This window comes from Camelina sativa, chromosome 7, assembly GCF_030686135.1.
Source record: "Camelina sativa cultivar CO46 ecotype springtype chromosome 7, ASM3068613v1".
In the NCBI taxonomy this organism is placed as follows: domain Eukaryota; kingdom Viridiplantae; phylum Streptophyta; class Magnoliopsida; order Brassicales; family Brassicaceae; genus Camelina; species Camelina sativa.
The window spans coordinates 26,741,895-26,764,448 of NC_141886.1; the positions used below are offsets into that span (position 1 = coordinate 26,741,895).

A 22,554-nucleotide genomic window follows, 5' to 3' on the forward strand; every position below is an offset into this window, starting at 1 on the left:
ATCTTATTCAGTTTTGAACGTTACAACTTTTTTTGTATATAACATACGGTTTACAATCACTATAGAATTCCAATCAGTTCCAAGCTCTTGATTGTTGTCAACTACCAAACATCTATAAGTGGTCTCTATGAGTTTCGACGGTCGTCGTAGCATCCGTTCCATATGTAAGCTAGAACTACGGTGACTCCCGAATGGTTGCGTACCACATACAAAAGAAGCTCAAAATGTATACCTCAGAGAAATGACATACTGTATCATGTTGTAACAAAGGTTATTTGTATTTTTTTTGTAAATTATTTGTTGAAACTAAATTAATTAATTAACGCTGTCGTACGAATTAATGAATCTGAGAGTCTGTTATTAATAAAAAAAAAATAATCGAGTTACCGACATGTGTCTGTCCCTCGTACTACCTAATTATTCCGTCAAAGCCAAAGCCCACCACCCCACCGGAAAAGTTTTTTCCGCGTAACCTTTTTTTATCTTAAAATCAAATATTTATGGAAACAAAAATATATAAAAATTAAGAAGAGTTATTGGATTTAATAGATTTAGAAATCCAAACAAAAATAATATGTTATTCAATCATTGATTTTAAAATATTTATTAAAATTATGTATTATTAGTTCTATAATTTACAAATACTTTTTAAAATCCCATGTTATTCATTTAATGAATTGTTTTTGGATTTCAAAATCTATATTATGTTTTAAATGAATTTGAATGGATTTGAAAGTGTAAAATAGAGGATTCAAATCCAGAGATAAAACATGTTATTTCAAAATTCATGTGTTTTGATTTCTAAAAATTACAATTAAACAGAGATTTAGAAATCACCTCTGTATAAAAAAAAAAAAAAAAAAAAAAAAATTGTCACACAAATCACAAACTGAAATTTCCAAATCGAGAGCTTCTCCTCAGATCTCTCTATAAAGATAGCTCAAGGCGGAGGAGACTTAAAAACGATCACCTGAAATCCACCGAAACATGTCGAGCGATAGCAACGATATAGACGAAGATGAGCTTCTTCAAATGGCGTTGAAAGAGCAGGCTCAAAGAGATCTCACCTATCAGAAACCTCCTTCTTCATCTGCTCGCAAGCCTGTTGCCAATTTAGTGCAGCAGCCTCGACAGCAGAAGCCTGCGGCTCCGCCGAAGAAGTCTGCGGCGGCTGTTAGGAAACCTTCTATGGATGAGGATGATGAGTCGGAGGTGGAATTGCTTAGTATTTCTAGCGGGGATGATGATTTGGAGAGGGAAAGGGAAAGAGGTGGTTCTGGTGGTGGTGCCGGGAGAGGAAGAGGTAGCGATGTTCGCGAGAAGGGAAGAGCTAGGAAAGAGGATGATGGTGCTTGGGATGGAGAGGAGCCTGATTGTTGGAAACGGGTTAATGAAGCTGAGGTACGTATTTGTTGGCAAGATTTATGTGTGAATCCTCGAACTTGGCTGGAATTTTGTGCTTGTTCTGTCACTGTAATCTGACATAGGCTAAGTGATTGAATTTGCTTGTTCGATAAAGTTCTCTGAGTTTGAATACGATTATCTTGATCAATTTGTTGAATTGTACTACACTGAAGAACACATTTAGTGAACTACCGTGAATGCTATCTCAGTTTCTAGTGTGGCCGAACTCAAGGTCAAGGCTATCCTTAGTTTGAGCCATAGTATCATGTGGATTAATTGGCAAGATGTCCAATTCACTTTAATTCCGATGATATTTTGGCAGCTTGCCCGTAGGGTTCGTGATATGCGGGAATCAAGAACAGCACCCGTGGTTCAGAAAGTAGAGGGTAAAGTAGCTGCACCTGGCAAAAAAGTGGTTCTGACAAGTTTGCAGTCATTGCCTCGCGGTATGGAATGTATTGATCCACTAAAATTAGGGTAATTTCTCCTCTCATTCGTTTTGCTTACATTGAAAGTCAGTCAGATACTTTATGCTTGGATATGGTAGAATTTATCTAAACCTGAATTTGTATACTTCGTAGGATAATAGACAATAAGACACTGAGATTAATCACTGAGTCGTCAGGCAGCCCATCAAAAGCTGAGAAAGTGGATAATACTCTTCGGGGTATGTCTTTCTTCACCGTATCTAAAACTCGAGTTGAATAGCAGCTCTTACAAGAAAATATAGTTTTTTAGAGGCCTAGCTTATTCCATGTTCAATCTCCAGTTGTCTAATTGTTATGTATCCTCTTCTGATTATCTGCAGAAAAATTGATTTACTTCTCTGATCATTTCGATCCGAAGCTGTTTCTTTCTCGCATTCACCAAGACACGAGTGCAGCAGATTTGGAGGCTGGTGCCCTTGGCCTGAAAAGTGACTTAAAGGGTCGGAATCTGCAGAGGAAACAATTGGTAAAGGACAATTTTGACTGCTTCGTCTCATGTAAAACGACAATTGATGGTATGTATTATTGCTCACAACTGAATAATTTATCTTTTTCTTCTCCCATTTTCACGTAAATTACTGATTTTCTAGATATTGAGTCAAAACTGAAGCGGATTGAAGAAGACCCTGAAGGGTCAGGAACTACTCATTTGTTCAATTGTATGAAAAGTGTGACATCAAGGGCCAATCTTGCATTTGAGCCTCTTTTTGAGAGACAGGTTGGTGTGGTTCTAATTTGGTTTTTTGCTTGTCTCTCTCTTTTTACTGAAGCCTTTCTCAAAACACTTGTAGGCTCAAGCTGAGAAAATCAGGTCTGTACAAGGAATGCTTCAGAGATTCCGGACATTGTTCAATTTGCCCAGTATCATTCGTAGCAGTATTAGCAAGGGTGAATATGATTTGGCTGTTCGAGAATACAAGAAGGCGAAATCTATAGCTCTCCCTTCTCATGTATGCCTGAATTTCATTTACACTCTCTTGAGACAGATGTTATGCACTTCCCTATAAGCATTGAATCTTCTTTTTATTACGATTTTGTTTACATAACAAGGCTCTTGACAACATAAAAAAAACAAGCTGCTTTCAGGTAAATATACTCAAGCGTGTACTCGAGGAGGTTGAGAAAGTTATGCTGGAATTTAAAGGCACACTATACAAGTCTATGGAAGATCCAAAAATAGACTTTACAAGTGTATGTCAGTTATAGTTTCTTTTATTTTAATGCCAACTAGTGATTGAACTGAACAATCTGTCGTTCATATATTCACCAAATGCATTTATATCATAGTACTGCTATCATGTTAATATTGCAGTCATCAATTTTAACTTCCATTAAGGATATCCCCTCTTTACATTTTCCCTGTTGTAACTAAATTCATGTCCTTGGTTATAGATTCAATTACTTGATTTGCTGCATTGTGATTTCTTCATTTTTCTCATGTGTACAACTAGTTGAAAATATTTCATACTTTCTCTTGGAAACTTTGAGAAACCAGACTTGACGCTTTCCAGTCTATTTACTGTCTTAATATCTGAAGTCTATTCTTATTGTAATTTATAGCTGGAAAACACTGTGAGGCTTTTGCTAGAGCTGGAACCCGAATCTGATCCTGTGTGGCATTACCTAAATGTTCAGGTCAGTATATTTGAAGATTTCACTCTTTTACTACCCTCTTGCTATGCTATGCGTGGAATCTGGATTCATCATATATTGGCTTTAGTATCAGAGTGACTTTTAGCTTATGAAATCATTCATTTGTTTCCTTTGATTACTGTCTTCACTTTCAACTTAGCACCTTCATATAATGGGAAAAACGCACCCTTATGTGTGTGTGTGTGTGGCTCCCACACTTTTTGTTGCAATCATCGTGTATTTTCGTGACTTTATCTTGCTTGGCTCTATAATTTACCAGAATCATAGAATCCACGGCTTGCTTGAGAAATGTACATATGATCATGAAGCAAGGGTGGAAAGTTTGCGTCATGAGACTCATGAGAAAGCCATCTCGGATGCGAAGTGGCAACAGATTCAACAAAATGGTGTTCCATATGTGAGTCCAGCATTGAGAATGATATATCATTAGAAGACAATTCAAGATTCAGTTCTATAGATGATAACATGCGTTTTTTTCAAACTTTTAGTCAGATACTGCCTCTTCTCTTGAATATAATGAAGTCCAAGTTGACCTACAATCAGTGGAATTCCCCGGCGAAGAGATTGATACTTTGAAGGGAAGATACATCAAAAGATTGACTGCTGTGCTTGTGCATCATATCCCTGTGTTTTGGAAAACAGCTATATCTATTTTCAGTGGAAAATTTGCCAAGGTATCAGCTATTCTTTCTGCTTAAGGTCCTTATGTCGCCCCAAGAGTAGATACATTCTGTAGTTATTATTACTTTGCTGAGGGTGGTACCTACTTATTTCTTTCTTGGTATTGAGAGAGTTCTTCATTTGAATTTGAATTTGAATTTTTATCGGCCCAGTCCTCCCAAGTTACTGATACTTCAGCCAATAAAGCCGAGGAAAAGGTCACAGAGGCAAGGTATTCAACTCATTCTTTGGAAGAAGTTGCTGGGATGATACGCAAGACTATTTCTGTGTATGAAGCAAAGGTGGTGTTTTGTTTCTTTTTTCTAATTAAGTGACCTCTTCAGTAGAGCTTCTCTCCTCATTGGAAGGAAAACCCTGTGGTATCTGTGCCATATAGTGGCTCTAAAGATTTTCATTTCCTGATGACTGTCATTGTAGGTGAACAGCACATTTTGTGATTTTGATGAATCATGCATTCTCCGCCCATTTATGAGTGATGCCATCGACGAAGTATCAAAAGCATGCCAAGCTTTTGAAGCCAAAGAGTCAGCGCCTCACAGTGCTGGTATTTGAACTTCTTCTGAAGGTTGAGCTTGTTGTATAATTTTATGTATACTATGATGATGTATAACCTTTTTTGGTTATGGCAGTCGTTGCACTAAGAAAAGTCCAGGCGGAAATCACTAAGATTTATATCCGAAGGCTTTGCTCTTGGATGAGGGCATCCACAGAAGGAATATCAAAAGAGGAGACGTGGATCCCGGTTTCTATTCTTGAAAGGAATAGATCTCCATATGCCATTTCTTACTTGCCTCTTACATTCCGTTCAGTTATTGTCTCTGGCATGGAACAAATCAATCTGTAAGTTCAAGCCACTTTGGTAACATATTAGAAACATTTGCATATTGTTGTTTACTGCACATAGAGAGGGCAGTATTGCTCTTTATTTATTTTTGAGGAAGTGAAACCCATTTTTTTGTGTTCGTAGTTCCAGACGTCAGTGTTTCTAGTACATACATCAGTGTCTAGTCAGTCTTCTCTGTATACATCAGAAAAAAAAAAAATGCGAAGTCTCTAATTGTGGTTCTAGTTTGTCATACCATGATTGTGACATGTGAAATGAAATGACTTGTGCACCATGTTGTATGAGAGGAAACAAGTCTTCTATGCTTTTCGTTGCTGTTCAGGACACTGCATATACAAATGTGTACTTTCAGTTTTCTTGTTGTTACTGCAGTGTTTACTCCGTTTAGCTGTTGATTTCTGTGTATACCTTTTTCAGGATGATCCTCTCTGTCAAAGGTGAAGCTGCTAAGTCAGAAGATATGTTTGCCCAAATTGAGGAAATCCTGATATCTGTTAGACTGGCTTTTTTGAACTGCTTTCTGGATTTTGCTGGTACGACTTTTTACCGAAAACTTATCATAAAATCCACATGCAGATGCCCACATATGCACGTGGACCGGCTCATGGATGCAAGCAAATGTACAAACTATACAGTGATTATATTGACATGTTAATTTGTTTTCACCATGTATCAGCGCACTTGAAGCAAATTGGTGCTGATCTTTCTCAAAGCACCTCAAGACAAGAAAATTGGAAAAATGGATATTCTGACGATCATCAGGAAGAGCCATCAGCCAACGCCTACGGAAGTGTTGTTGATCCTCACAGGCGATTATTGATGGTCTTAAGTAATATAGGTTATTGCAAAGATGAACTTGCTTCCGAGCTTTACAACAAGTTCAAATATATCTGGTTGCAGTCTAGGTTGTTCTCTGCTTAATTAACGTCATTAGTGCTCTTCTGAACATCAATAGTTCACAACTGAATACTGTTCTCATGGGTGAATTTGTATTGTGTTTTCACTTATTCAGGGGCAAAGATGAAGACAGTAGCGATCTTCAAGATCTAGTTATGTCTTTTTCTGGTCTTAGCGAGAAGGTCCTCGAGCATTACACTTTCGCTAAGGTATTGATTTCTTATTCAGCCGTGTTAGTCTAAAAATGCTTTTCTACATGTTAGAAATAGAAATTTACACAACCAAGAATTTCACCTGTAATCAGGCAAATTTGATCAGAACAGCTGCCACAAATTATTTGCTGGACTCTGGTATTCAGTGGGGATCAGCACCTCAAGTGAAAGTAAGAAATCTATGCGTAATGATTACTATTAACCTGTTGATTTTAATGAAGAAGATAATTACTTAAATATTTGCTCCAATCTTCCAGGGCATACGAGATGCGGCTGTTGAGCTCTTGCACACTCTTGTAGCTGTCCATGCAGAGGTAATACTATTGCTCCTTATATTCTGAAATTTTCGTGATGATTTTTGCTTCCTTAGTAGTATTGAATTCTGATAACTGAATATGAAAATTGCAGGTCTTTGCGGGTGCCAAACCCCTCCTGGACAAGATTCTTGGCGTTCTGATCGAAGGTCTGATTGACACTTTTCTCAGTCTTGTGGAAGAAAACAGATCAATTGATGCAAATGGTTTCTGCCAACTGATGTTTGAGGTAACATCTTGTTCTAAAACCAAAAGAGATACTGAGTAATTAAAACTGGAACTCACTCAAATTTATAATGATGATAAGCAATAAAAAATTAAAAAGTGACTACTATTATACAGAAGCAGAAAACCTTGTAGATTTGTGAGTTGCTAATTCTGGTTTTCACAATAACGGTTGCAGCTTGAATATTTTGAGACAGTACTGAATCCATATTTTACAAGTGATGCAACCGCATCTCTCAAGTCTCTACAAGGAACCGTGTTGGAGATAGCTATAGAGAGCATCAGTGAAGCAGTTGAAACCCCGGGGCATAATCGGAGACCAACTCGTGGCAGCGAAGACACAGTTTCAGATGACAAGCAATCTGTTTCAGCAGACGACCTCCTCGTAAGTTATTCCCTTCTCTTTCAACAAATTCAATCAAATTTCAGAACCTCAATCTTGATCAGTTTTTTTTGTTATGGTGAACAGGCTCTAACGAAACAGTGTTCAAACGAATTGCTACAACCAGAGTTGGAGAGAACTCGTCTGAACACAGCATGCTTTGCAGAGTCAACCCCATTAGAGCCAACGCCTACGTTACCCAAAGCTTCCTACTCTTCATTCAGAGGATCAATGGATTCTCCAAGCAGAAACTACAGAGGCTCGCAATCATCTGGTTCCCCGATTCATTCCCGACCCAGACGAAGATAATAAATAAGATACCAACTTGTTTATTTTATTTTTGTTTAATTACATTATCTGTCTCCGTTGTTTGTACGTAAACTGATCATACTTCTCTTTTTCATATTGTTTCTGGTGTATTTATTGTTTGCAGCATTTCTTCAGAACCTATTCTTTAAATTTGTGAGCTTAGATAATTGAAGTTGTAATTAAGACATATCACACGAAGTGTCAAAGATGAAGAGACATAACCGAATAGCAATGAAAATTAAGCAACTTAGCTTCTTCAAGCTTTTTGAGTTTTAAGACAAGAAGTGACCAAACACACCAATAGTCACAAAGGACCTCCATAGAGAAGAAGGCACAAAAAGATATGTTTTTTTTTTCTTAACCTAAGGCTGTCCTCAGTGGTGGAGCCACCAATATTACTCCATCTCCTCTCACAAACAGATAATCAATCGTCCGCTTTGTTGTCTGCAATCACATACAATAATAGATCCAAATTGGATCAGAATCTAGCTCACAACTAGAGGAGTGCCATTAACTAATGTTGTACTAATAGCTTAACATTCAGATTTCAGAGTACTAAGATTCTTGTAGGTTATAATCAGATGTCATTTTTGTTACACGTTTCAATTTTGGCAACTATGTAAATGAATTACACAGGTACAAAACAGAGTCATCGAGCTGTGTCTAGGCCATGAAGATCCCTCAATTGTCCATAAATCCTTATCAGAGAGTCAGAAGGAAAAAAAAAGGACGTACCCGGACAATCTCTTCGTATGTTTCGTCATCGATTTCAACTGTTGTGATAGTTTCTTCAACATCACCCAGAATCATATTCAAATGCTGATCAAACGCCTGCTTCGAGAACAAAAACAAAAAAAAAAAAAAAAAAAAAAGCAAAACTTTTCAACTTAAAAGAATGTAGAAGTCTTCTAATTATATACTAACTTCGTCAAAATTTGAATCAACACCAACCCATAAATTCCCAATTTTTCCAACATTGAAACTTTAAAAGCAAAACCCTAGACTTTCCCCTAAAAAACAAGACCAAATTTGATACGAAACAGAGAAATCAGCAAACACTAAATTCAAATAAATTATAAGCGGAGCGAGTTCTAACTAGTTAGAAACTCAAAGTAATGACTAGAGACCCACAGAGGAAGAAGACGTACGTGGAGCTTGCCGCGAAGTTCGCGGTCTGACCGGAGCTTGACATAGATTCTCTCGTCAAGACTCAACCGAATCAGATCTAGTGGCTCCCTCACGGTGGCATCTTCCTCGCCGGACATTGCGTAGACAGAGATACCTTCCCACTAGAAACTCTTCTCGAAGGGTTTTGGTGCCGACGAATCGGATTACCGGACACAAACTCTGACCTCTCGCGGACACGAACTTTTTTGACAAATATATTTCGTTCTTCGAATAAGATTTTACTTTACATATCCTATATGGGTAACGGCCCCAACCAGTAGAAAAATTAGGCCCATATACTAACCAGGCGACTTTATATTTATATAGAATTATAGATTAGTAGTGCTTCAGATTTTTGTTTTAGCTAAGTGAATAGTGATATGAATGATGATGATGATGCGAAACAAAAAATAATAATAATAAAATACATTTATGCCCATAAAAAAAAAAAAAAAAAGATAATTATGGTTGAAGGTTCTTGTATTGTATAAGTTCTATACTTGTATGTATAGAGATTTTTTTTTTAACAAATAACATGAAAATTTTACTTTTCAACTACGACAACAAATTTTAGTTTTTTTTACTTATCAATACCTCGTAACTCTTCATTTTAATAATTTTGTAATGGTCACAACACGTGTAAGAACATATAATAGATTTTGAAAAAGGGCTTTCTTTTAATTGCAAAATTATGCAATGTTGTATTAATGATTTAGTAAAAAGGTTAAAAAAAGCAAAAGTGAGATAATTAATACTTAAAATTCTCTGGACAACATTATTATAATCTAAAGGTTTACGATAAAATCTACAGAGATACGATACGAGTAATATTTTCAAATGTAATATTCTTGATTATATAAAGCGGTTCTCTTCTCTATGTTTGATTATGTCATTTAAGTATCAATGACAATGACAACAACATATAGTGTAACTATTCAAAACTCCAACCTCTCATTTCGCTCTCTTCCATTAGCTTTTAGGTGCAAAAACTGAAGAATCTTTTGAATGTGCCTTTATTTAAAAAAAAAAAAAACAAAAATGGCGAATGTAAAAATTTTCAACACTATATTTAAACTCTACAAATAGATAATGGAAAAAGTTTAAAATACAAGGTTGGGCCAAAGATATTGTTTGGAGTAGTAAGAAAACAATTAGGCCATGACATTGTTATACCCAAACATAACAATAAAATTAAAGGAAGTTTCGTGACTTTTTTTGTTTTTTAATTTATCAAGCTTTTTCGTATTGCTATTGTTTGTACAACATCGGGAAGAAAAGAAAAGTGAAATAATGTATGAAGTGCGTGATCGAAATTTCGGGGGGGGGGGGGGGGGGGGGGGGGGGGAATTAAAAAGAAAAGCAAAAGAAGAATGTGAAATTGGCTTTGTTTTTCCATATTTCACCTCTTTTTGCCCTTTCCTTGTTCACAAGAGACTCTCTTTTTTTATCCTTCAATTTTTTTTTTTTTTTTTTTTGGCTTTTCTTCTTTTTTTCCCATATTATCATCACACACACAAAGAAAAAAAAAGTCTTCTTAATGTTAAAAACACGCAATAACAATGTCATTTCATACTAAAATCTGACTCATTTTTAACAGTGTCAGTTTGCTTAACTTGTACATTTAAAAACAAACAAGCTTTTACTTGACGCTAACCCCTTACAACAAAAATTACATGTTGTTACACATCACCTGATTAAAAATCTTTTATAATAATAATAAGCTTAGGATTTCAATTTTTTTTTTTTTTGGTATCTCAATATTTAAATTTTACTCAAAATAAAAATTTGTAAAATTAGTTAAGAGTGGGAGATAAGAGAAGAGTGGGAGATAAGAGAAGAGGGTGAGCTGGAGACAGATATGAACACTGAGAGGTAAAACCACATGGGAAAGATGAAAGTGGCGTAGATAACTCATAATCCCCCACATGCCCCCAATCTCTCTCTCCCCCTTCCCATGTGAATTTTTCTATTTCCTTTTTCTACCCCTTACTTTCTTCTTCTTTCCAATTCTCACCCCACTTCTTTTTTTTTACACCCAAATCTTTTCTATTTACCAAATCACATTATGTTGTGTTGTGTGATTTAACCCAAACTCTCGATAATATTCACAACATTCATCGTGAATTTGACCTTTGCTTAATTTCGTCCGTCCTTGTATTAAACGAATGGTTGAAATTTGTAACATTGTTTATTTATGGATCTACCAACTTTAAAAAATAAAAAAAAATAAATAACCTATTCAAGTTCTTAATTAATCCTATATATGGACCCACTTGTATCATCATTTGATTGTTTTAATAATTAGGCAAACCCTATAAGTAGTTTTTTTTACTCGTATAATTTTAATCTTGTGGCAGCAGAATCATCTGTTTGTTTATTTTATTCCTTTAAATTATACATATATATTTTTATTCTCCGGGTGATTTGTGAATCGTCAAGTAGACAAGTACTAATGCCTTCCATTTTAAAATTTACTTCAGTCTGTGTTATGTACATATTATTATTTTATATGTTTTGCTCCATGATATTTAGGTAGATCATATATAATATTTTTATATCTATACTGATGTAGACATGTTAATGATCCTCATCAGTTTTCAAACAATCCCTTCACTTTCACATTGTGTCTAAAGTTTTTTAGTGGCAATTATTTATTATTAAGCAAGTTAAACCACATAAATGTCGGTTCTGTTTCAACTTTGTAATTTTGTCGGTTGTATAAATCGAAAAGAACCGCACCTCCTTAAACCGTACATCATTCATAATCATAATTATAATTGATGGAAGCACCTTTAAAAAAGGGATTAGTAATTAGTTCGGAGCACAGCAATTACAGTCCTAGACAGTCCTTTCACAGTCACACTGACACACACACACATATATATATATATATATATTATATATATGTGATTTTCCGTGCACACACATACTATTTGTGTGTGTGTGTGTGTCTATGTGTATGATTTTCCGTGCAGAAGCAGTCGTGCGAGTAATGAATGATGGTAACTAAAGCTGATCTTAGAATTGTCTGCTAAGTTATAAAAAAAACAATAGTAGTTGAGAGTACTACTACTACTAGTTTTATTTTTCTCAATAGTCTTAGGGAGTAAAAAGTTAAAAATTATCCAAGTAGAAGAATAGAATTACAAACAGGGATCAAACTACAAACAAATTTTTTACCTCTATTTGTGTTTTGTTGGAGTAAAAATTAGTGCAGTCATTTCATCTTTTGAGATGGGTCCATCGCTCTTCGTTGCCTCCCTCAAACCACTTGCATTTTTTTTCCACCTTAAAATTACACTGGCCCATCAATAATTGAATTACTTAAATTTTTATTGTACACTAATAATGTCTCTGTTCCTTTTTCTAATTGTGTTTTCTACCTAATTCATAAACTGGAATTTGTTAATTTCCTAGCAGGGTTGTAAAATAGTAAACATAGTAATCATAATAAATCAATATTTTTAGGCTTTATGTGAATGAACGATGTGTATTAATACATAAATCTAGAGGTAGTGTTAATACTTAATCCAAGCACCTTCACGTTGTGTATTGGTATGTTATTACATGTTGCTTGGATTTTATGACATTTTTACTTTATCTAAAGAAAACAAAAGACACTACTTTCCTTTGAAGAATATCTTTCACAAAAACATAGAGTAGAACACATATTTAAGTAAAAGATGCATATGATTATAATGAGTACGCAATACAATTTTTTGAGACCCGTTATTATAATGGTCGTTTTCAACTCCGAAGTGCACCTACGAAAAAGACCCACGACAGATAAAATATACTTTATTAGTATAATAATGTAATAAGATAACAAATTGTAACGTTAAGGGTCGAGCCATGCGAAAATCGAGTGGCTATTATATAATTTCGTAGAAAAAAAATCATAATCAATGCTTTTAGGAGCTACCAAAAGGATGGTCCCTGATATCACCTTTCAATACATTTTCGTGTATTTCATTGAGTAACTTAATCTAATATTTTTTAAAAATATAACATTTACTGCCTAATCATGCCGTGAATTTCGATGAACATTCGAATCGTTTACCCGAACGCTATATACCTGAGTAGGTTGACAATTTACAAATTTGCTGCGTTTGACAATTTACATATTATTACTGCAGTATTACAAACCCAAACTTCAAAGTATTATCGTGTTAGTAAATTCATACATCCTAAAAAACGTAAAACAAGTTTCAAGTGGTTTGAGAGAAATTATGTAGCTCGTTTGAAAAATTTACACACAAAAAAAAAAAAAAAACAAAGATAGTACTTATTATTAACTTATCGTTGCATCAAACAAAGATCGAGATTCCACCCCAAAAAAACAAAGATCGAGATAATGTGATTATGGTAACTGCAAAATCTGCAAGCTATGAAGGCCGTGAAAAACTTAGTCATGATCGATCACTAGCTACTATCATAATTATGCTCGTATGTCCCGTTTTATTGATTTTTTTAGATCTCATATGTCTCGTTAAATAATAATTTGTATCTACCCCTTATATCTACCAAAAATGATTTGTTAAATTCCGATTCTTTTCAAATCTATTTTTGCAATTTGTGTTTTTCTGTGCAATCTATATTAACCCTAGTATTTTGGGTTTTCAAATTCATATAACGCGCGGTTGACCCAAAATATTTTTTGTTTTATAGCTAAGAATAGAGAATGGCACGGTGTCACATCCCTCTTTGGAGGGTAACAACAAATTAACCACCAAACTAAATACTAGTACGTAGAGGTAAAGGTAAAACTATCCCTAACTAATACTAGTATAAACAGAAATCAAGAACAAAATATTATTCATAACTTTATGCATGTAAGAATTTTGTAGGTTAAAACGGGACGTTGGAGAAATTAACATTCTTAACCATTGACATTGATTGTTTAGGTTGTCATCGTTTTCAAGTGTTTAAATAATTGATTAATTTAGTTAAATAACGGCCGTCAAATTGGGTTTGAGATGTTGCAAAGGAAAAAAATAAAAAAATAAAAGTCAATAACAAAATAAAAATTAACGGATGCTATATAATGTATATGTATGGCCTCAACGGGAAAGAGTCACCATTTACTTCAATCCCGAAAGTGACTTGCATCTAACCACGTCCCTTCCAACACACCTTCATCCTTTTATATTTATTATTTTTCAGGTAATACAAAAATAATTCACTAAAAAAAAAAATATCAAAATGATCTCTTTATTGATATGAAATCATCAATCCCGTGTAGTTTATTATAGAGATAGAGTGTGGTAGATGATCAGTGGTACTGTGAAAACTAAAATAAATTTGCATTTCTGTGAATTCGATGGGAAGATGGGGGAGACAAACCAGATCAATGATCAGGATGGTTTAGTTCATTATATTAAGGGCAATTGTCATAAATACCACAAAAATAGGTTTTTGTTCCAAAAATACTACAATTTAGTTTTTTCCCAAAAATACCACTAAAATATATTTTTTCCCAAAAATACCACATAATTGAACTAAAGTTTTAATAATAAAAACTAATTCCTAAATTCTAAATACTAAATCCTACCCCTAAAAACTATACCCTAAAACTAAATGTGTCAATCTAAACCTAAAAAAAAAAATTAGATTTTTAAAAAACAATTTTTTGTGTTTGTGGTAATTTTGGAAAAAAAAAATTTGTGATATTTTTGGAAAAAAAAAACTAAAATATGGTATTTTTGGAAAAAAAACTTTTTTAGTGGTATTTAAAGGATATAATGACAAATTTTATAAAATGTTAAGCTAAGAAAATTATAGTACTAGATTAATAGCTTAAACGAAAAAACACTCAATGATTAAAGGTCAATGGGATCCACGTTAGGGTCAAAATAGTAATTTTTGAATAATACGTAAGTCTCCCGCCTGCCACCTACTTCTTTTTACGTACGTTTTACCCTTATATTGCTCTACTAATCTTTTACAGTTTTGTAATTTAATCTTAAGTTTCACTATGATTAGCACGTAAATGGTGATAATATGATTATAAAACTCGTAAGTAAGCAAAATTACTTTGAGATTAAAAGCCGGCATTTTAAGACAATTTAGCTGGACGGACAGAAACCAAACTAATAGACTAGTAGTAATCACCACCGTCTTTATGCGCAGCTGTCGATAACTCTCTCTGCAATAATTTATTTTGTTGTAGTAACAAAATAGTAAATAACTATTGGTTAGAAATTGAATCCTTCAGTTTCCGTCATATATATCTTATTGTGCCCACTTTTTTTTCATCATTTCACATACAACCCATGATGACAAAACTCTTGTTTTAGCAACATCACACCATTTTACTCTCTCTTTGCTTTTCTCTTATTATAAAAACAATTTCAACTATGATGATCGTTCATTATGAACTAAAAATTAAGCAGTGATTAGTTTCCTATGCTTTGCAAAGAGTGGTACATACAAAAAGTATAGTATATACATATATAACTCACACACAAATCTATACTACTGGTTTTAAATTTCTATTATGATACAATAACACTTGTACAAATCACTATTTTCTAAATTTGGTCGTGTTATTTTATATCTAAGTGTAACAGTTCCAAATTGATATCCAATAAATATAACATAATAACTTAAAATAAAACATTTGAGTATACAATATATAATAAAGATATTGGTTATTTTATAATATTTTATAAAATGTTTAAAAAGTGTTAAAAACATATACCAAAAAATTGGGAAGGTTAATTGGTCAAATGATTTTATAAGATATGTGGAAACACTAAAAGTGTATTACAAGTATTTAGAACTTATGAAACCAAAAAATTACACCCTCACTTTCATAAAATGTCTTAAATTGTCTAAAACTTAAATAAATAATATGTGTTTCACGTAATATAACGCTCATAGTTTAAAGTTTTATTGATGACACGTATAGAACATGAGCGCCTAGTTTTGATTGTTACTTTTTTCACAACAATCCACGGTAACAATCAAAACTAGGCGCTAATGTTCGATATGTGTCATCAATAAAACTTTTTTCACAACAATCCACAGTAACAATCAAAACTAGACATTCATGTTCGATACGTGTCATCGATAAAACTTTTTAGAAATCAACCAAAAATTACTAAATATCTATGTTTAATTATTATTTTTTTCCATTACGTTGGTCTAATTTATATATTATTAAATTTTTAACTTTGAATCCAAAGTATCAAAACATCTTAATTTATCAACTTAATGATATTTGTTTTTTCTTTTACTTTGAGACAAATATTTATTTTTAAACAAACATAACTATTATAAACATTTACAACTAAAATCTCACATTTTCTACGCAGTCCAATGTAACAGCAATTAAAACTAGACACTCATGCTCGATATGTGTACATCGATATCAAATTTTAAAAATCCACCAAAATTTATTAATATAATTATTAAATATTTATATTATGTCGTTATTTGTCCCTTACATTAGTTCAATATGTATGTATGTATAGTATAAGATTAAAAATTTAACTTTAATGTGTAGTCAAAATTACTTTAATTTATAAACTTAATAATATGTGTTATTTATATTCACTTTGAAACTAATAGGGTCATTTTGATTCTATAAATCTAAGTCCCCCATTAAAAGTGTTAAAAAATAATTTACCCAAAACTCAGAATACCGAAGAGAGAGAAATGGTGAAGATTCCATTTTGGCTCAAACAAAGGAAAAAGTATCAATAAAGGTGATAAATTAAAATTAAAATAGGTAAGAAAAAGAAAAAAAAAAAGAAATACATCAAATATATATACAATAAGAATGGCTCCTTGAGATTGACAAGCAGATCTCATCACCAGAAAATTATAATAATTGAAAAAAATTAAAAAAAAAAGTATATATGAAGAAATAAAAAGATTTTAACTTAGGTATATATATATTTACAAAAACTCTCTTACACCATAAAACCCTGCGCCTGCAGATTTCACTCTTCTTCCTCTCTCATGTAAACTCTCTCTCTCTTTCTTTATCTCTCCCATTTTTTTTTTCCTTTTCCCAATTTGTTTTTTTTAATTTTTCATTTCTGTAACTTTCTTCTCCGTCAAAGACAGAGAGAGGGAGAAAGGGGGGAAAAACACAATAGCAGAGATTAAAAATCAAAACTTTTTATAAAAAAAAACGATGATGCAACTGGGTGGTGGTACTCCGTCGACGACGACCACTACTACAGCAGCAGCCGCTTCAACCGCTACTCCACCACCACCGCCGCCACAGCCACAGCCACAGCCACAATCGAACGATTCAGCCGCTACAGAAGCAGCTGCGGCAGCAGCGGTTGGTGCGTTTGAGGTATCGGAAGAGATGAACGACAGAGGATTCGGAGGAAATCGTTGGCCGCGGCAGGAAACGCTAGCGTTGCTGAAATTACGATCTGATATGGGAATAGCGTTTCGAGACGCTAGCGTTAAAGGTCCCTTATGGGAAGAGGTTTCTAGGTTCGCGTTTTCCTCTTACCCCTTTTTTTTTTTTGGTTAATTCACAACTCTTTCTTCTTACCACTGCAAGATTTAATCTAATTGGATATGATTATGAAAGCTTTGTCTTTTTTTTTTTTCTTTTTCTAATTGACCAGTGAGTGTGTTTTAAAGATCTGGATGTGTTTAAAGATTAGATTTTTCGTATTTGGGTTGCTTGAATTTCGCCGAATTTATCAAAAAAATGTCTTTTTTTCTTTTCTTTCTGGTCATTGAGATTCAGATTCAGACAGTTCTTGAAGTGGGTTTGATTAAAAAGTTGTCTTTAATAATATAATTAAACAGTTAATTTAGATAAAATAAGTTGAGTCATGTTTTATTCATGAGTCATTCTGATTTTACCTAAATCAAAATCCGTTTTTTTTCACAATAAAAAGTTTTGATTTTTATCTTTTTTACTGAGGAATTTGTGTATTGGTCAGGAAAATGGGGGAGCTTGGTTACATAAGAAACGCAAAGAAATGCAAAGAGAAGTTCGAAAACGTTTACAAATACCACAAACGAACCAAAGAAGGCCGTACCGGTAAATCCGATGGCAAGACTTATCGCTTCTTTGATCAATTGGAAGCTCTCGAGACTCATGATCATCATCAACATCAGCCTCTACGACCACACCACCACCAAAACAACAACTCCATATTTTCAACTCCTCCTCCTATAACCACAGTTATGCCACCTTCCGTACCATCTTCCTCGTTTCCTCCGTATACTCAGCAATTGAATGTACCTTCTTCGTTTCCAACCGACTTCCTCTCTGACAATTCGACATCTTCTTCTTCGTCTTCCTATTCGACTTCTTCTGATATGGACATCGGCGGCGGTAGCGGAGGTGGTGGCACGACGACGAATAGGAAGAAGAGGAAAAGGAAATGGAAGGAGTTTTTCGAGAGGTTGATGAAACAAGTTGTTGATAAACAAGAGGAGCTTCAACGCAAGTTCTTGGAAGCTGTTGAGAAGCGAGAGCACGAGAGGTTGGTCAGAGAAGAATCTTGGAGGGTTCAAGAGATTGCTAGAATCAACCGTGACCAAGAGATCTTAGCTCAAGAACGCTCCATGTCCGCTGCTAAAGACGCTGCTGTTATGGCCTTTCTTCAAAAACTATCAGAGAAGCAACCCAACCAGCCTCCTACTACGGTACAGCCACAACAAGTTCGACCACAAATGCAGCTGCTTAATAACAATAACAATCAGCAGCAAACGCCTCAACCGTCTCCACCTGCTCCTCCTCCGCTTCTGCAGCCAATTCAAGCTGTTTTACCGTCTTCATCAGAGACTAGGAAAACAGACAATGGAGACCAGAGTATGATGACTCCGGCTTCGGCGTCGGCGTCAGCGTCAGGGTCAGGGTCAGCGAGCTCATCGAGGTGGCCGAAGGTGGAGATAGAAGCATTGATAAAGCTGAGGACGAATCTTGATTCGAAGTATCAAGAGAACGGGCCAAAAGGACCACTGTGGGAAGAGATATCAGCGGGGATGAGAAGGTTAGGATTCAACAGGAACTCAAAGAGATGCAAAGAGAAGTGGGAAAACATAAACAAATACTTCAAGAAAGTCAAAGAGAGCAACAAGAAACGTCCCGAAGATTCCAAGACTTGTCCTTACTTCCACCAGCTCGATGCTTTATACAGAGAACGTAACAAGTTCCATAACAACAGCATCGCATCTTCTTCTTCAGCTTCCGGTCTTGTTAAACCGGATAACTCTGTTCCTTTGATGGTCCAACCGGAGCAGCAATGGCCTCCTGCGCCTGTAACGACGACCGCAACTACTACGGCAGTGGCTGTGGTTCAGCAGCAGCATCCTCAGCCGTCGGATCAGAATTATGACGATGAAGAAGGTACAGATGAAGAATACGACGATGAGGAGGATGAGGAGGACGAGGAGAATGAAGAAGAAGAGGAAGGAGGTGAGTTTGAGCTGGTGCCTAGCAATAACAACAAGACGACGAATGATCTTTAATGGCGATGATGATGATGCGAGTTCGATTCCGAGTGATGGTGGTGAAAGATTAGTAATCTTTTTTTCTTTTTATTAAGTTTTGATACAGAGAAGATGAGAGTTTAAATATTGGAGGGGGGGGGGGGGGGGGGGGTTTGTTTTTTTTTCTTTTTTCATCTTTGATTTTTATTAAGTTATACCGAAGAGAGATTTAATATGTTAAAAACAAAAAATAAAATAAATGTGATTTAATTAATTTTTGCCAGGGGGGATTTATAAATATAAAAATTGTTAATTAAGAGAGGGGACAATGTGGGGTTTATATGATAAGTGAATAATAAAAACTGTAACTTGTAATAATGTTTTTTTTTTGTAATATGTAGTATAAAAGAAAATTGAATGGTTCTTGTTGTTTGGTGACGATTGTGTTATTTTTGTATTTTTACATATTATTGCTATTGTTTTTGTCTAATTTACGAGGTGGGACTGGGAGACGAGAGTTACTTATCCTTTTCGGTATACAGTTCCTTGGTAAGATAAAAACTTTATGTTAATTTTTTTTTAAGATAAATGGAAAAACCAAAAAAAAAAAGAGAAGATGCCAAGTTCACATGCACACAATGAGAGAGAGAGAGAGAGCGCGTGGGGTTTGGGGGTCCACGTGGCTAAAAGGAATCTTAACTCTTTTCTTTTCATCTCTGTGTCTTCTTCGTTGCCCTAAAACGCAAGACTCTCTTCTTCTTCTTTTTTTACTACTAGAAGGGTGGTTCCGTAATATCAAGTTGTCGAACGCACGTGACAGATCCAACCATACATGAAAAACAACTCTTATTTGAGACGACGATGATGATGATTCGCTGTGTCACAATTAAATTCATAAGTACTATCAGACACATGTTTGGTCGCGTTTCCAGATCTGTTTTTTTACCGAACAAAAAAAATTGATGTATATCTAATCTACCGATGATCGTGACTCCTCCTCTTTTACGCTTTTACTTTTGTTTATTATTGCTCTCGTGGAATCCTCGAGGATTAACACATGCATCATATACGAATTTTTGTGATTTACATTTTGATGTTTTAAAGATTATTATTCATATCATACTCAAATCATAATTATATGTGGTTTGGTTTGTACATTAATATTTAGAGTATATATATATATATTGCACATGTTACGAAGAAGAGCATGATCATATATGTATATCCAAGTTTGGGTTGTACGTTGAGTAATATTTTGTTTATTTATTTGTACCCTATAAAATTTAGATGCGGTTAATCATGATGTGTACGTACTACGTCGTCCAGTTCTGATCATCATATATACTGTATGATATCTAGCTGTAAAATACATGCACAATTTATTCTATATGTTTTGCAAACTATATACTTCACCAAATTAAATACATTTACGATTTTTTGCCTAATCGACATTTAACATTTACATGTTGCGTTCGTTTTTTGTCCGATTGGTTAATTAGACCTGATTTTCTTCTCTTTTTTTGTTTTTTTCCCTTGTAAATCTGATTTTATATTATAGGCAAAACGCAAACACATGTTTTATAAAAACAAGAAACCAACCTGATGGAGAAATACTCCGAAATCAAATTGCCTAAACTAAACCACCTCAATAGAATTAAGGGGAATATACAAAAGAATGAGTTCATGTGATCCGGAACTAAACAAGGAAGACATACATCTTTAAATCGAGGACTTAACTCTCTCACAGACAAAAACTTCTATTAAGCCACAAAAGATGACCGACGTTTAATTTGAAACATATATTAAAATTGCATCTTGTATTCATTCGTAACGTTTTGAGCAACGAAATTAGCTTCTTTGTTAGAGCATCAGCATCCATAATATATTTAGTATCGTTTCTCACCATTAAAATCAATGAAAAAAAAAAATCAAACGAGAGAGCTAGTAAGAAACAATTCTCGTTTGAAAAACGCTTATGCTCTTAGATTTTACAATTTTCACTTTCAATTTCCACTCCATGTATATATATATATATATCAAAAAAAGATTTAAGTATATATATAATTATTTCTTATTAGTTGTCTATGAATCCTTAAAACCTAGACACGAATCTACTATATCTTACCCAACCTTGGAAGAAAGGAACTACTCCTACCATTTTATTGTAATTATTTATTTTCTTTCTTCCCTATAATATGTGACTCATGTGAGCCCACTTTAGTTTGTTTGGTGTATCTTATCGTTCATTTGGATCAGATAACGATCACTTAATATTCTGTTTACGTTTTATATATTTTTTTTTTCTTAGCATAAGCAAATCTTAGTTTGTACCGTTGAATTGCAGAATATCACAATATATCGTTAAACTAATTTCAAAGTGCGAGTTTTTAAATGATTAAACAAGGCAAATAAGTAGACTTTAAAAGTAAACGAAAAGGACTTGTAGAAAATATATATCCTTATTTATTATTGTTAGTTTTGAAAATTGAACTTGCTGGTCCACCGTCCGATCCACGGATGTAGAGCAGCAGTTGATATACGAATTTATTTGTACGTCCATAAAATTTTCGATGTGTTTATTGGATGTTATTTTGAAATAACTCAAAAGATATTTTTGGATCGTAATAATTTCTCACCAAGCGACCTACTTACTGTCAATTATATATGATGTCACATATAGAGTTGTAATAGATCGGGTTTGATGTTATTTTGACTTAGTCCATTTTTATTTTTTGATGAATGTCTTTACATATCAATATTTACGACGAACAACTCTTTCCATAAGATACAAACGGTTTAACATATACCATATGTATGATTAAACTTTATCCGTACGACACAAAGATTACAATAGACCATTTTATTTGCAGCATGTTGGAAGTTGTGGTTAATTTGTATTCATGATCGGCAAACAATTACATTTGCTGAAAATCAAAATTTTAAAATATGACATAGAATGATATAAAACATTAGAAATTTGATCCAGGAAAAACTTAGACCAACCGACTCATTGTACTGTATATGACATCATTCAAAATACGCACTTGTTATCCTCATTGAGTTACACGTTTTCTGGAATTGAAATTTTGTAGGATATGGATTTTCTCATATAGAAGGTTGTATCATCGATCATTTAAATAAATAAGATGATTTGTTCTTATAGGTTATTAAAATTGCACAATTATTGCAAGAATATACCAGGAAAAATTTGTGATGCGTATATCATGATTTCAGACCATATAGATCTGTAATGAACTCGAACAATTAGTGGCACTGAGTAAATTACTTCCATGTAAAGCAATCAGCAAGTGGACATTTTATTGCTGTATCTCAAAATAATGTTCTCCAATAAATTTTTCCACCCAAATTTTAATTCCTGTCACCATTAATTGTAAAACCCATAAACTGTACTTATTGTTTAGTTTTTGTATAACCAAAAAGAAATGTTGTATTAAAAAAAAAATCCATGATACGATAATAGATAATTTAGATAGCTTGAATGATGTAGCAGTCAAACGTTTACGATAACCACAGATTTAAAAGTTTGGTTTATGTTGCTTGT

The 22,554-nt window shown here is 34.0% G+C and overlaps 3 protein-coding genes across 3 annotated transcripts; 2 read left to right on the forward strand and 1 right to left on the reverse strand.

The window, feature by feature from the left end:
• The first annotated feature begins 547 nt into the window (after positions 1-547).
• LOC104704923 (exocyst complex component SEC5A) lies at positions 548-7,596 on the forward strand. Its single transcript, XM_087459340.1, has 21 exons — positions 548-1,401; positions 1,727-1,881; positions 1,986-2,071; positions 2,213-2,407; positions 2,483-2,610; positions 2,684-2,842; positions 2,979-3,083; positions 3,453-3,527; positions 3,805-3,942; positions 4,034-4,219; positions 4,379-4,507; positions 4,644-4,770; positions 4,856-5,066; positions 5,488-5,603; positions 5,747-5,975; positions 6,083-6,176; positions 6,272-6,349; positions 6,437-6,493; positions 6,588-6,722; positions 6,897-7,103; positions 7,188-7,596. The coding sequence occupies exons 1-21, from the start codon at positions 988-990 to the stop codon at positions 7,407-7,409; spliced, it is 3,246 nt and encodes a 1,081-aa protein (XP_087315466.1). The 5' UTR covers positions 548-987; the 3' UTR covers positions 7,410-7,596.
• Positions 7,597-7,627: 31 nt separating this feature from the next.
• LOC104702452 (sm-like protein LSM3B) lies at positions 7,628-8,972 on the reverse strand. Its single transcript, XM_010418308.3, has 3 exons — positions 8,558-8,972; positions 8,145-8,240; positions 7,628-7,853 (listed from the first exon to the last, which is right to left on the reverse strand). Exons 1-3 carry the CDS (start codon positions 8,672-8,674, stop codon positions 7,767-7,769), a joined length of 300 nt encoding a protein of 99 aa, XP_010416610.1. The 5' UTR covers positions 8,675-8,972; the 3' UTR covers positions 7,628-7,766.
• Positions 8,973-16,157: 7,185 nt separating this feature from the next.
• On the forward strand, positions 16,158-19,433 carry LOC104702453 (trihelix transcription factor DF1). The gene is made up of 3 exons (XM_087459341.1): positions 16,158-16,543; positions 16,646-17,033; positions 17,495-19,433. Exons 2-3 carry the CDS (start codon positions 16,720-16,722, stop codon positions 19,029-19,031), a joined length of 1,851 nt encoding a protein of 616 aa, XP_087315467.1. The 5' UTR covers positions 16,158-16,543; positions 16,646-16,719; the 3' UTR covers positions 19,032-19,433.
• Positions 19,434-22,554: the final 3,121 nt, after the last annotated feature.